Below are 15,959 nucleotides of genomic sequence, written 5' to 3'. Positions count from 1 at the left end.
AGCAGAAGGATCTGCTCTCATCTCTTTCTGTTTTCAAGATAAATTGTTTCTACCTTTAGTCTAGCACCTACCCATGAAGATGTGTTTTTTATATCCTTATATCCTCTCTCCCCTGCCATACTACAAATTACTTAAGGCAGAAGTTGACTTATCTCTAAATATCCAATGCCAAGCCATACTGAGAACCCAGTTATGCCAAGACTATGTCTGATTGCTAGTGCTCACATAACTATTACTATTTCCTCCTGTCTGTGCTAAGTTATTTTTATTAGAAGCTGCTGTTAATAATGTGATTACTTCACCTAAAAGTAGCTCATTTATTCTCTCTGCCTCACAGACAGAAGTGCCTGTAGATTTCAGGAATTAAATTCTAATATAGTGTATATTTGCTATTGACTGAGAACTAAGTGACGCAAGCCCTCAAAATAGAAGTTAGCCTAGATACTGGAGTATATCACCTCATCCTAGTTACTAGCCATGGGCGAAAGAGTTTAAAGTAAGGTTAAATCAATAAAATGCCTTAACTTCCATCATATTGCCCCACTTTACAATGCAGACTGAAAAGGTACTATATTGTTGATGGGAATAGCATCCTTTTCAAGCAGTATTAGAAAAGGGTAGACCAGAAAAAATGCACAACAGATGTGATAGCTATTGGAAGATACAATTCTAATGCCAAAAAAGCTATAAATTTCATGTTGATAAAACTGGCTTCTGCCATTAACTGCCTTTCTCCAATACAATGCAAAACAGAGATTTATCTTATTTCCAATATAGTCTTGGGTCACAAACGCATTGAATGCAATGAACCAGAAATGCTGTATCTCTATTAGCTTTTTAGCTTTTGCCACTTAGCATGCACACTATTTCAGTTAGATTTCAAACAATGTTTTGATAGAGACAAGGATGATTTTATGCACTTTATATTGATGAGGATTTTGAGGTTAGAAACTCAACACAGAGGTTAAGAAATTAAGTTCATATAATAAGTGAATGAATGAAACAGATTCCAAATTAGTGTCCAAATTCCACATACTAAGAGTTAAAAGTCTTGGGTTCAAAATTATAGTCACTTAATTGTATCCGACTCTCTGTGATCCCATGGACTAGCCCACCAGCTCCTCTGTCCATGGAATTCTCCAGGCAAGAATACTAGAATGTGTTGCCATTCCCTTCTCCAGGGGATCTTTGCAACCCAAGGATCAAATCCAAGTCTCCTGCATTCCAGGAGGATTGCAGGAGGATTCTTTACCTCTGAGCCCCAATTCAAAAATCCCCTGATTCAAAGATCCAGCCAATTCAAGCAAATATCAGGCTTTGGATACTTGTGTCGAGTTTGCTGGGATTGTTTCTTCAATTGTCAAATGAAAGTGTATCTTTCAATTCCTAAAATTATTGTTAGGACCTAAATATTATGATTCTACACTTTGAGTCACTTAGGCTCTATGCATAATAAGATAATTGGTCCCTCCTCATGAGAAGATGACAACACAGGCATTACGTTTGGCTCCTACCATCTGTGTTGTGAGGATGACAGCAAGGTTCACCAGAATCACTGAAACGTGGTCATGTCAAAAAACCTTAGGAGGTCAAGAGATCAATCAGTACAAAGCCTTACTCAGCCTTAATATCTGCATTAGAAACATACTTCTGTCTTTTGAGGAATCTGGCTATTTTCAGCTCTATGGAACCTGCTAAGGAGGCCCAGGTGGCTTGCAAAGTAGAGCTGACAGAGATCTGAAATCATGGGACAGTCTCAGCCCCACCTGTTTTTCATTTGTTTTTCCTCTTGAATATCCAGAGGGATTTGCTTCAGCCTCAAGCACTCAGTGCAGTTCCAGCTCAACCAAGAACTACTTCCTCTCAATTCAAGAGGTAAGATGACAAAGAACTCTTACTCACAATTCCGAAGAGAGGGTCAGGGATGGTGTCACATACAAAGGGAAACAGGTAGACATTAGACCATTCTCAGGTGTTTCTGTAGCCCCACTGATACAATCAAACCAAACCCCTAAATACTAAGGCTGCTACTGCTGCTAAGTGGCTTCAGTCGTGTCGGACTCTGTGTGACCCCACAGACGGCAGCCCACCAGGCTCCGCCGTCCCTGGGATTCTCCAGGCAAGAACACTGGAGTGGGTTGCCATTTCCTTCTCCAGTGCATGAAAGTGAAAAGTGAAAGTGAAGTTGCTCAGTCGTGCCCGACCCTCAGCAACCCCATGGACTGCAGCCTTCCAGGCTCCTCCATCCATGGGATTTTCCAGGCAAGAGTACTGGAGTGGGGTGCCATTGCCTTCTCTGAAATACTAAGGCAGATCCTGCAAATTTCTTTGACCCTGCAAAATTTCTTTGTCCACTGTGCAACAGCCTCAGTCAAAAGAGGATTCCTTTTTTTAAACTTTTTATTCTATGTTGGAGTATAGTTGATTAACAATGCTGTGTTAGTTTCAGGTGTTCAGCAAAGTGAATCAGTTATATCTGTACATACATCTCTTCTTTTTCAGATCAGTTTCCCATTTAGGTTTTTACATTATAGTGAGCAGAGTTCCCTGTGCTATACAGGTGGTCCTTGTTGTTTACCCGTTTTAAATACAGTATTGTGTACATGTCAGTCTCACACTCCCCAAGATGTGTGTCTCAGTGAATCACTGACCTCTCCAGCTGAGGGACTGCTCATTCTCAATACCCAATCACCTCTGACAGGAATCCAAGGCTGGACAAAGAGGGTTTTTTTTTTTTTTTCCTAGTTAGCTTGGTGCTATATGTAAAACAAATCAGGGAATATTAGTTAAGAAAGATTGCTCCTCCCACTATGAGTCAATAAACGTTATGTTGTGCTTAATAAGTGTCAGAAAGTATTCTAAGAGATTCATATATATTAACTCATATTGCTCCACACCACATCCCTATAAGGTAGGTGCTACTTCTGTTATTACCATTTTATAAATAAGAAAATTGAGGTCCTGAGGGGTTAAGAAACTTGTCTAAGGTCCGTAACTAGTAAGTCTCAGAGTCACATCAAACTCAGGCAAACTGGCTCCATAGTCAATGCTTTCAGCCACAAACACAGATTCCCTCACACGTGGCTTCAAGTTTCTGAACTTGATACATTTGGATTAACAGGGATGAATTTCAAAAACACATAATTGAGTGAAAAAATAAGATATAGAGAGACAAGTACAGTTCAAGTCCACATCTATAAATTTCAGAAATACTCAAAACAAATCATACATGACACCTTTTAAATTGGGCTTCCCAGGTGGCGCTAGTGGTAAAGAACCCGCCTGCCAATGCAGGACATGGGAGAGATGTAGGTTCAATTCCTGGGTTGGGAAAATCCCCTGGAGCACGGCATGGCAACCCATTCTAGTATTTTGGCCTAAAGAATCCCATGGACAGGGGAGTCTGGTGGACTACAGCCCATGGCGTTCCAAGAGTTGGACACAACTGAACCGACTTCATGCACACATGCAGGCGTGCGTGCGCCTGGGACACACATCAAAATCATTATAGTTGTTACCCCTGAGGAAGAAGGATGCTGGAATAGTGCTGGGGGTAGTTCTAAGTGATTTTATCGGTAGTGTTTGACTTCTTCAAGAGAATCTGAAATGCATAAGGCATAACGCTAATAATTTGCTCATGCTGAGTCTCAAGTATATTAGTGTTTATTATATTAATCTCTGGCCATTTCTGTATTTTAACCTTAAAAACAAACTACATATATTTTACCTCCTCTTTCTTCTTGTGCCCTCCCAATTCCAATTTTGGTTGAGATAATAGAATCCAGAGTATTGCATCTTGGAAAACAAAATCATAATGATGATCCATGCAGGGCTAGTTAGCCTAATGTAATCTACAGTCAGTATATTTCCAATTTAATGAAAATAAATTAACAATCTATTAGAACTTCAACTGAGCACATGTAAACAAGCACAGAATCAAACAGTAATTATCAGAGAACATAACCTAAAAAAATATGGAGGAGAGTTTGTCTCTACAACATACTTGGCAGTCTCTTCTAGAATAACGACAAGGCTAACTAAGAATGACACACTATAGCTAGGCACTAGACATCACTGGTACCTTAATTAGGGTAATTTTTGCACAGTTATTATCTCCCTTAGTAAGAATGAGTTATTTTAGAACAGGGTTCATGTAGCCATTGACTGGCACATGGTTGGGTCTCAGTAAATCCTGGATGAATAAACATGAAATGAAGACATGTTCCATAATATCTTTGATTTAAACACTAAAAAATATTCAACTGTTTGAGCAATAGGGTGGTAAATGAGGCTGAAGCTTAAAATTCTTGTAACTGGATAGACAGCACTTTAGGGGGATGTTAGTGATTTGTATTCCCTTAGATAAAAATTAGAATTTCCCCTTGTCATAGAAATTCCTTTGTTTTCAAACAGACTACCTTGTCAAGCCTTTCCAACCATACAGATATGTCAACTTCCTAGTCTCTGTCACTATAAAATTGCTTCAACCATTGAAGTAGATGCTTCTATCTGAGCTATATTTCATCAGTAATTTAAATAGGATATATTTTGAACAGAACCAAGTTCATGCAGAGTTAAAGAATTCTCCCCTGCATTTACTGCACAAATTTACTGTGCAATTTGAAAATCATTGTTCATTCTTAGATCTGTCTTATTTGTATAAAGCGTTTGTGAGGCAATATCCTGCAAGACTGATGTGCTCTGCAATCTACTTTGAAAGATACATGGTGGAAAGGTATAACGCTACCTAGACTGATATCCCAGGGACGGGGGAGCCTCGTGGGCTGCTGTCTATGGGGTCGCACAGGGTCGGACACGACTGAAGCGACTTAGCAGCAGCAGCAGCAGACTGATATCTGTTACTCCTCATCTGGCATTATTTAAAATAGAATAACCCAAACATTTGGAAATGTGCTGATAAGTGCCATGATTGCTTCCTCTAGACCAGGAGTGGCCAGAGCATGTCTTACGCTAGGAGTGTTTCTCCTAAAGAACATTCATGCTTCACTCTCAGCCATCCTGCAATAAAACCAATAAGCCTTGGAAGAGGACTGAATTGAATACCCTTATTCTCTCTCTGGAACCTGAAGGAGTAGTTCCTAGTCCTGAGGAAAACAAAGAATATCCATAATGCAGAGGATTAGATGGCATCACCGACTCGATGGACATGAGTTTCAGCAAGCTCCAGGAGCTGGTCATGGACAGGGAAGCCTGGAGTGCTGCAGCCCATGGGGTTGCAAAGAGTCACACACGACTGAGCGACTGAACTGAGAGACAGGATAGGAGCTAAACAGAGATGACCAGATAGCTTTCGCAAAGAAGGACACAGCCTATGGACTTTCTGAGCGGTGATAGTTAATGTAAGTCTATAGATTTCCATTCTTGCAGTGCTATACACCTCTGATTTCCTCAAGAATTTAGTAAATTATTCTGAAGCCCCACAGTCTGGTTTTCTTTAAACTTTGAAGAGAAGAGTAACAAAGCTCCTGCATCTCAGTGGTTCAGAGTAAAGAATATTGACAGAGATATCAAATGAATACCAGGATATGTTTGTGGAACATGGAAATATTCCTCAATATTTCTGAGAAACTACCTGGTGAGAGAAACATAACAAAGGAATAATAATAATTAAAAAAAAAAAACAGCAATCCACTGAATGAACCTAGCTTCCAGGACTTGAAAATAAATTAAAATGAATTTACTTAATGCTGAGGAGGTCAGGAATTTTTTTCAGTTACACTGATTCTATAGTATTAAAACATAATGTGACTTTCAGTTGCTTCCTGTTTGATCTTCTAAATAATCTACCAACACAATAGAGTTAAAACTTGAGCAACTTAAACTATTAAGAATAAGTGTTACTATGTTTAATTCCAAAAATTCAGTTATCAAAAGTCACTTAAAGAACATCATCCAAATTACCTGTCAGAGCCAAATTACTCTGCAATATCACTTTATATTTGTTTCTATGGATGAAATAAAACCCAGAATTTTCCTTAATGTTGTTCAAATTACGATAATTATTAGTTTTAAGAAAACAAATTGGAATCTTTGCAAGTGAAATTGGCTAGATACAGATTCCTATTGCTTTTTACCAGAATAAAGGCCTATCTTGAACAATAAAGAAAATTATAAATATAGATCAAAATTTTAGATATATTCTAAGATTGAGTATGGCACACATTTTTTTTTTACCTTAAATTAAGAGAAAGACTAAGACAGGATAAATCACAGACTAACAGCATGCATTTGGTATTTTATAATACCAGGAGGGTCAAAAGGCAAGACAAAGAAGAACAGGAAATACTAAATGCCGAGTATCCAGGATTTCACAGGCTAAGAACCCTACAGATACTAATGCATTTAATCTTTAGACCAACCCTATAAAAGCAGAACTATCATTAGGCACCATCTTGAGACATATGAGACACCAGGAACTATCACACAGGGCCAGGAAAATACTATATGGCTGTTAAAAGTGTAAGTTACTTAAGGATATAGGGACATATCAACACCCTTCAAAATAGTTCTGTCTTTGAAAGTTACATGCTATGAGAGTAAATTTTTGCTCCCACTTTTCACATTCACTTTTGGTCCACAAAAGGTTTTTTGGCCTTCTCCAACAAATGGGAAGAGAGTCTATGCCCTTCCATCTACCCTTCTCACTCCATTCCAAGGAAGAGGAAAACTTATCTGATTGCTGAGACTGGGGAGAAAAAAATGGGGCCAGTGAAGCTTAGCTTGTTGTGGGATCTACCTGCTCACAGGCTGGACACATGCTGAGCTGCCAGGTAGGCACAAGTAGCTCAGGACCCAGACCTGACTTTTACAGGTAAATGTTGGGAACCAGGTGGTGCAGTAGTAAAGAATCTGCCTGCCAATGCAGGAGACACAGGAGATGTGGGGAAGGAAATGGCAACCCATTCCAGTTTTCTTGCCTGGAGAATCCCATGGACAGAGGATCCAGGCAAGGTACAGTCCATGGGGTCACAAAGAGTCAGACTCGACTGAGCGAACAACACACACAAATAATTAGAAACAATGCAGAAATGCACAAAGTTCAAAGGAATTCTCCTTTCCCACCGTCCCAAAAGTATCTCTCTCCTACTATTAACTGCTTCACTACTTTCTATTAACAGCTGCTTGTAATTCCTCTTAGAAAACAATATTTTCCAAATATTTAGATTTGAGTTTTTCTTTCCATATTTAGAATAACCATTTAAGTTCATGTGAAAAGAAACAAACAAGGCATATAACTTGTGTGTGATAACTTGTGTTTTTAAAACCCACACACCAAGAAGGGAAGGGGTTATATCAAGGTTATGGTTGTGTAAGTGACTTTCTTATTCTACAGAGACTTTACATTTTCAGTTTCCTGCTATAGAAAAAAACTGCATAATCTAAACATGTATCACTATATAGTTTTTATTATAAAAGGAACATATTTCCATTAAAATTCAAATTAATATAGAAATATGTAAAGCAAAAAGCAAGTCTCTGCCATCAAACTCCCTAAAGGTAACTGCCATTAACAATTTTGAATGCAGACACACACACACACATGCACACACACACACACACTTGCATAAGTGCACAGATATTTTAAATAAAGATACATTTATAAATTCAAATTTTTTCAGAAGAAAATAAATTTACATAGACATATAAATCTTCACCTGGATAAAGCTTGGTTCTCTAATCTGTATTATATAACTATGAAGAAAAATGCCATTCTGCCTAAACTGTATTGGTGTCTGGAAGCCAAAGGCCAAAACTAGTGATTGATATTCATTTTTCATACCACAACAGTTTAAGAAACTATACCACCAACCTTTCGCATTGTTTTTCACAATTTCCAGGCCATCCCCTTGCACCAGGTTGGCACAAAACATTACTGCCTGGAATTCCCAGTTATTAACCTGGCTCCAGACTGGATAGTTGGAATCAAAGACACATTCACTACCTCCAGTCTGAGTTACTTACGGAGTGCTAAGATGGGCAGGGGATAAGTGCTTCATCACTCTCGTTTTGAGAATGGCTTCATAAAGACTTTATCAATGTTGTCTACCCACATGTTCCTCAGTGCCAAGGTCAGATACTGAGCCAACACAGCGACTCTCTGATTCTCAAGTTCCTCCAAGTTAAGCAAATAATTAGTGCTTTAGAGAATGATCCAGCTAGCAACTACCCCTCTCCCCTCAAAAAAGAGATTCATTTTGCGCCACTAAGTTTTATTTAAAGACCATGCAATCGAATCCCAGCTGGCTTCATTGAAGCAGCAACGTGGGCAATCAGTGACACCAACTGCAATGCTATCGTTTCTATAAACAGTAATGAGAGGGGGTAGGATGGTACTAGAAGCTTATGTATAAACAAGAAAGATCATTTCAGCAAGAGAGACTTATCTTTGCAGATTCACAGTATCTTTCTGATATTCACCCTAGGAAATATAAATACCCTGCAACACTTAATGGAATTAGAAATAATATCCGGACATGGCATTCATAACATTGTACAATGAAAATAACATAGTGTAAAGGTAGCAATTTCACAGACTGAACTGTACAAAGGAAAGCTTCATTGTTTCAAGATATTCCAGGGAAATTAAGACAGCAGACCTATAAGTATTCCCAGAATGTCTCTTTCTAACCCTGATACCAGAGAATAAAACTTGCACCTTTCTTAGAAACTGATGTGTTACATCTGGGTGTGAACAAATGGACTTGGGTTGAGGGAGGGACAAAGAAGAGGCATAACACAGATAACTAGGCAGGACATCTGAATATGAGCAGTGATGAGTAGGCTTGAATTGAGTTGTAGGCTAATTCTTTGTAAAAAAAAAATGCTTTTTCATATCTGCTTCTTATTTTTATTCAAACACATTCTTCCAATAAAATATACAGAGATACTATTCCTCTCCATTAGAGCCCCCATCTGTCCCACCCAGCAATACCTTTTGAACTCTTAAATGCTTTAACAAGCTCTGGGAGATAAACACAAAACCCAGGAAAAATTAATTATTACTTCCTTGGGATCAGGTAAGAGACTATTAAACTATAATAAACTGATGCTCCCAGGTACTCCACTTTGGGCATGTATCATATACTGCCTAATATGGCAGCTCTTGCTTGTCCTTCTCTCTCTCTCTCTGCTGGGTTTCCTGTGCCAACCACAGAGCCTAGCAGCAATTAGTCCTTAAAGAATGTTTGCTAAATAAAAAAAAAAAAAAAATGGAAAGCCCTGAAGTCAGAGACATGTTTCTTTAACTTTCTATCCTAAGATGGATAAAGACAGGAAGAAGGGAGGGGTGCCAGCTGTGGAGGGCTATTTGGCATGACACATACATCCTAGGCTTCCAAAAGTCTGACTTCACTCCACTCTTTTGCTTTACTTAGCCCAAGAGGCAGGCAAATGGACTGCTGCTCCATGACCCAGATGGAGCATTCAGCCCAATCCCTTCACCATAAAGTACTGCCCTGGTTTTCTTCACATGCACACAGCTCTTAATTTATAAGCTGAGAGAAAAACAATTTTATTTGCATTTTCCTTTGTCTGGAAAAACTGCAGCAGAGATGAGAGCTGCCATGTTAGCACTGTTTTTCAAGTAATGCAGCTAGTTCGTTTCCAGGAACTCTGGGGCATTAATAGGTATTACAGTTTCCATACAGCAGAGTAAGTACAAAGGAGCACCTGAGTCCTTAAGCACCTTGCAAATAAAGTACCACTTTGAAAGAATAATCTCAAATATCAATGGAGCTTCACTGCATTTTGGGAAGGGAAAATGAATATCATTTAAGAAGCAATGTACTCACTAGTCTCAGAACAACCACTAACTTACTGCTGCTGCTGCTGCTGCTAAGTCACTTTGGTAGTGTCCGACTCTGTGCGACCCCACAGACTGCAGCCCACCAGGCTCTGCCGTCCCTGGGATTCTCCAGGCAAGAGTACTGGAGTGGGTTGCCATTTCTCCACACTAATTTACTAGATGATGCCAAAACCCCATACTTTGGTACGCTAAACTAATTACTCAAAGATTATGAAAGGAAACCGATACATCAATTCATTATATACTACAGACGGTATCATAGAGAAGTTAAAGTGATTGACTAGAAAGAATCTTAAACTGAGCCCAATAATCCTCCATTAAATTTTATTATGTTAAACTCTACTGCCTTACTACCCATCAGGATATACCAGATAACAAATGACCTTAAAAATCTAAGTTATTTACAAAGAGAAGTTTTTAACTTCTCTAATGTGCTAAATGCCCACCAAGGGTCATACAGTCCTATTACTACAGACACTCAGGGACACAGACTGATGGAACAACCACTACCTTGAACATCATCAGGTCAGAAGTAGAGAGAATTGTGCTCTGGTTATTAAAGCTTCCACTTGGAAGGGAGGTGTGTCACTTCTGCGCATGTTTCCCTAGCTAATGCAAGTCATATGGCCACACCTAAGTTCAGGGGAAGGTGATAATGCCATGCATCCTGCAATGTGCCCAAGAGAAGAACCCAAAATACCGGGTAAACAGTGATAATGCCGACTACATAGGCACTTAGCAAATTGCTTTTTTAAAGTAATGCAAGACAAATGAACTAACAATAAGCACTAACTTTTTGAATTTAACACTGAAAACATCATGTAAAAACAAAAATCCCTTTGAAAATGAAAGCCATAAAAAAACAATGATCATTTTGTATATTTTATGTTTCATATTCATTTTACCCATTGGAGCAGTATTGAAACAGTGAAGAATTTTAGACTTACAACATAAAAACCTGCTCAAATAAAGATTCTATGACAAAGGTCCATGTAGTCAAAGCTATGGTTTTTCCAATAGTCATGTGAGAGTCAATGTGAGAGATGGACCATAAAGAAGGCTGAGTGCCAAAGAACTGATGCATTCAAACTGTGGTGATGGAGAAGACTCTTGAGAGCCCCAATGGACAACAAGAGATCAAACTAGTCAATCCTAAAGGAAATCAACCCTGAATATTCATTGGAAGGACTGATACTGAAGCTGAAGCTCTAATACTTTGGCTATCTGATGGGAAGAGTCGACTCACTGGAAAAGACCTTGATGCTGGGAAAGATTGAGGGCAGGAGAAGTGGGCAACAGAGGATGAGATGGTTGGATGACATCACCAACTCAATAGACATGAGTTTGAGCAGACTTCGGGAGATGGTGAAAGACAGGGAAGGCTGGCATGCTGAAGGCCATGGGGTAGCAAAGAGTCAGACATGACTGAGTGACTGAACAACAACAGAAAGTAAAGGTATAGCGGAGCTGAAAACAGCTGCATAATGCCATCTTTGTAGAGGATCCCTTCCTGGGAAGTGAACCAAAAGCAACAGCCACTTTGCCATGGAACATTCTTTCTTGGATCAGCTGACTGTCCTGTATAGGAGCTAAAGCCTGCACCCCTTAGATACATACTCCCTGATACAACCTGACTCTAAAAGAGCAGTCTCAATTTAGATGTCAGCACTATACTTGAAAGGAAGGGTCTGCCTGGGTTTTGGTTGTGTGTTTTTATTAGGATGGATAAGTATTTTTGCCTAGTATTTCAATCCTCCATCAAGGCCACTTGATGTGGGTGGACAGTTCAATCTCTAGACATTTGATAATCCTCTACGCTATCAGGCCGGAGAAGGCAATGGCACCCCACTCCAGTACTCTTGCCTGGAAAATCCCCTGGACGGAGGAGCCTGGTGGGCTGCAGTCCATGGGGTCGCTAAGAGTCGGACACAACTGAGCGACTTCACTTTCACTTTTCACTTTCATGCATTGGAGAAGGAAATGGCAACCCACTCCAGTGTTCTTGCCTGGAGAATCCCACGGACCGGGGAGCCTGGTGAGCTGCCGTCTATGGGGTCGCACAGAGTCGGACACGACTGACAGGACTTAGCAGCAGCAGCAGCATGCTATCAGGCTGAGGCAGCGCTAATTGACCGATTATTGCAGAGGAGTGATGACTATACACAGAAGGAGAAAAGACTAAGATTTGACTTTCCAGAATTGCCTGGGGTAATAAGACAAGCACATCGCTACCCCTGGCTAGGTGTGCGTGCATGCACACCCACACGCACACACGTTACTACTACCACAGGGACCAACTGCCAAAGTGCTGCTATCCCCTGTCAGGCTGATGCCCACTGGAGCTTTCTCAGGGTCTCCTTTTGAGGCATCAGAATGGTCTTTCCTGGTGAAGTGATGATAAAGCTGTAACCTTAACACTCCTCTTTGATAGAATTCTTCTGCTTTCCTCTCAAGTAGATCTTGAGAGAAATAGAGTAGGCATTAAAGTTCTTGTTTTAATCTCTGAGCTTCCATTTCTTTGTAAAAGTCCCATCTCTAGAGAAAAGTGAATCTGCTTTACTCACCCTTTAAGCTGAAAATATAGTATTTTACCAGGTTAATAAAAATGCCATATACTCTGAGCAGATTTATTTAAAATTTTAAATGTACTACCTGTCGTTTAACATATAGACTCCCATGAAAACAAAAACAAATAATTTTTATTTTGAGAAATGGAAAAAAAGAATCATAACTGACTGGAAATAGCCTTAAACCATCTATTTAATCTTGTCCAAGATTGTCTTCTATTTGACATTTTATGCTATCTCCATTCGACAGAAGTACAAAGGATTTATAAACTAATATAATGGATAAATTAGACAATGTAATAATATTTGATATTGCAGAAGAAAGACAAGTAATAAAATGTTTTTATTATACTAAGAAGCTCAAGAATTAGTAATAATTATTTTGTATTTTCTTAATCCTACTTATCAAATAAAACGTAAATAGAATATTAAAATATTTATAATTTCAAAAGTTCAACAATCTATCAGGAGAATCTTTTAACCTCTTATAACAAATTATGTTACTTTTTTCCTGTGGCCCTTAATCCCTCAACTGTAAAATGATGGGGCAGAAGTAGCTTGCATAAAACCTTTTACTCCATGTTAACATGGCTCAAAATATTACTGTATTTCTCTTTCGGTAAGTTTAAAAAATTAAAATTGTGTACTCCAGCTCTATTTATATAAATTTGCTCCATGAAAATGTATCTGATGTCTTGACTTCAATTTGCATTCACAAACTGGGCATAACATATCATGCAGAATTGCTCATACTAACAGTAAAAGTCACATGAAAGAAATCACTTTAAAATGGAACACAATAATAATATCTAAAATACACTGAACATGTTATACATGGTAGACTCAAAGTTCTTAGCACAATGCCTGGCATCTAGTAAGAACTCAATAAATCTTTGAAAGTGTGAAATTGTTAGTCACTCAGTCATGTCCCACTCTTTGTGACCCCATGAACTGCAGGCCGCCAGGCTTCTCTGTCCATGGGATTCTCCAGGTCAGAACACTGGAGTGGGTAGCTGTTCCCTTCTCCAGGGGATCTTCCCAACCCAGGGATCAAACCCTGGTCTCCTGCATTGCAGGCAGATTCTTTGAGCCACCAGGGCATTTCCTCCTCCAATGCATGAAAGTGAAAAGTGAAAGTGAAGTCACTTAGTCGTCTCCGGCTCTTAGCAACCCCATGGACTGCAGCCTACCAGGCTCCTCCGTCCGTGGGATTTTCCAGGCAAGAGTACTGGAGTGGGGTGCCATTGTCTTCTCCCAATAAATCTTTACCTGTTATTAATTCATTTAATCTTTACCACAACTTATGAGGTAAGTACTATTATCAAAGTAATTTACATTTCTGCAAGGTCATGTAAGTTATCCAAGATTATAAATTAATAAAAGCCACAATTCAAACAAAAGCAATATAGTGTCCAGAAACAATCACTTAGCAATTCTGTACATTACCTCCGTCTGGGGAAAGGGTATAAAAGGGACCTTCGTCTTTACTTGTGACTATACCCTTTTACAAAAATTCCTCTAGAGTGACAGTTCCCTAAATAACCAAACACCCCACTAAATCACAATGCATATATAAAGTGCAACAGTTTTCATACGTTCACATGTTAAATCTAGGATTCGGTAAGAAATAGGAAGCAGGCTAGAGCTATCCTTATTCCTACTTTTTTTCAGATGAAAATACTGACTTTGAAAAATCCTCAGTAACTTTATTGAAACTGCTTTATAACTGAGTCTTCTGACTCTAAGTCTCATGATTTTGCAACAACCTATGCTTCTCCATCACACATATTATCACCTCTGTTTGGATCTGTTACCATTTGAAAGACCGATTCTGTATGTAAATGAATATGTTATCTATTTTTATAAGAAGTCTTTATCATACACCATACATACCTTAAAAATTTTCGTATCTAGGAAATAAATACCCAAGTTATAGTCTGTTCATGTTTTACTTCATGTAGATAAGGAAAACTGAAATAATATTAACATACATCTCTGTTGGCTTCCTGAAATATGTATTCAAAACATAAAACTTCAACATCAAGCATATTCATTTAGAATATAGTGATTTGATATTTTTCAGCACTTATAAATATGGTGGCAAAAGATGTCTAAATCATCTTCTGAACTGAATAAAAGTCAAGATACTGAGATCTCACTGCTGATTTCATTTCAAAAGTGTATGTTCTCATACTTCACATATAGTTAAAGTATTTAATTAATTCTTTTAGAAGTTTTATTTTTCATTTACAGTGGTGAGGAAGCAGCAAGTCAAAGTTTTAGAAAGGATAAATGAAACCTATATATATTCTAATCTTTCCAAGTATAATCTTCATAGCTCCAGTACAGACTGAAAATAGGTACTTAACCAAATGAATCAGATCCCCCAGAATAACACACGAAGTTTTAAACCTGAAACCTATTATAAAATCGTTAAATTTTTGAACATTAAAGTTACTTGGAATTAATGGACCAAAAATTATTTTACAGAGGCACGTGTTTAGACATAATTAGGAGCACCTTTTCTCTCTCCTCACATCCCGCCCCCATTTTGTAAACAGAAAACCAAAAGACACAAAACTTGGGTTAACATTTGCAAGACTACTAGACAACCCACTTTAAAAAGAACTTACATCATAAAAAAGAGAGAGATGGACAATTCAAAGTGTGGTAAACAGCTCACTTCATCTGCAAGGCTTCGGCAGAAAAGAATCACACTTGGTTGTAGGTTTTTTATTTCTTTCATTAAAAATTTTAATCGTTTTTTCAATATCGCAGGTCATTAAAAGGGTCTGATTTTCTTCCTTTCTCTTCCTGAGCTTTTCCTGAGGGACCTAGTTGGCTAAACCCAGATCTAATTGGGGCTCTTTTGTTTCACCATCAGTTCAACGATTGCTTGACCTCCAGGGCAAAACATACTGTCTCTGACGATGGCAGTCTGTCTACTTTCCAGACAAAACAAGAACAATAAAAGATAACCTGCCTCGCCAGCCACCTGTTTAAAAGTCCCCTCTCCTGTCGAAAGCATCGGCAACTTCTCAAGAGGAGACTTTGAGCAACTCCAAGTCGCACGCCGCCCTCGCAAGTCACAAGGAGAGAGCCGCGAGGAAGTGCGAAAGCAGCTCACTGGAGGCACCCCTCGGAAAGAGACCCGCGGGATCCAGCTCAGGCGCTGGGCGATAGCCAAAGCGTTCTATACAAGGATGACTTCAGGGATTTAAGAGGAGGGGAAAAAAATTTTTTTTTCAAAGACAGAACTGGCGACGGGGCCATGATCTCACCCCAGTAAGGAAACGCCTTCCTTCCATCATTTACAGCGCTGATTAAAGGAGCAGAGTAGGTAGCAGAGAGGGGACCATAAAGAAGGAAGAGGGCTGGGCATCTGCAGGACTGGGGCTAAGGAAAGAACATTTTCTCACCACTTAGGCTGCTGCTGGACCTCAGGCTCCTTCCACAGAGACACTGCAGCATATGCACTCCTTTCTTCAAAGAAAGCTCAAGAATCTTCATGGAGAAGCGCGTGTGTGGGGTTGGTCAACTCCCCGCCCACCTCCGCTAATTGTCCA

The 15,959-nt window shown here is 39.1% G+C and overlaps 1 protein-coding gene across 2 annotated transcripts in view; it reads right to left on the bottom strand.

Moving 5' to 3' along the window:
- FGF12 (fibroblast growth factor 12) overlaps positions 1-15,959 on the bottom strand; it is a 604,298-nt gene that overhangs the window by 393,861 nt on the left and 194,478 nt on the right. Inside the window, exon 1 of one of the 2 annotated variants that reach the window (XM_010833426.1) lies at positions 15,813-15,905. The exons of the other annotated variant lie outside the window; for it this stretch is intronic. Within the exon in view, the coding sequence (XP_010831728.1) occupies positions 15,813-15,903 (91 nt within the window). The 5' untranslated portion in view covers positions 15,904-15,905. Of the gene's footprint in view, positions 1-15,812; positions 15,906-15,959 lie in introns of those variants that run through there. 2 annotated transcript variants of the gene reach the window in all.

This window comes from Bison bison, unplaced genomic scaffold, assembly GCF_000754665.1.
Source record: "Bison bison bison isolate TAMUID 2011002044 unplaced genomic scaffold, Bison_UMD1.0 scf7180017863646, whole genome shotgun sequence".
NCBI classification, from domain to species: domain Eukaryota; kingdom Metazoa; phylum Chordata; class Mammalia; order Artiodactyla; family Bovidae; genus Bison; species Bison bison.
This window is presented reverse-complemented; position numbering and strand designations above follow the sequence as displayed.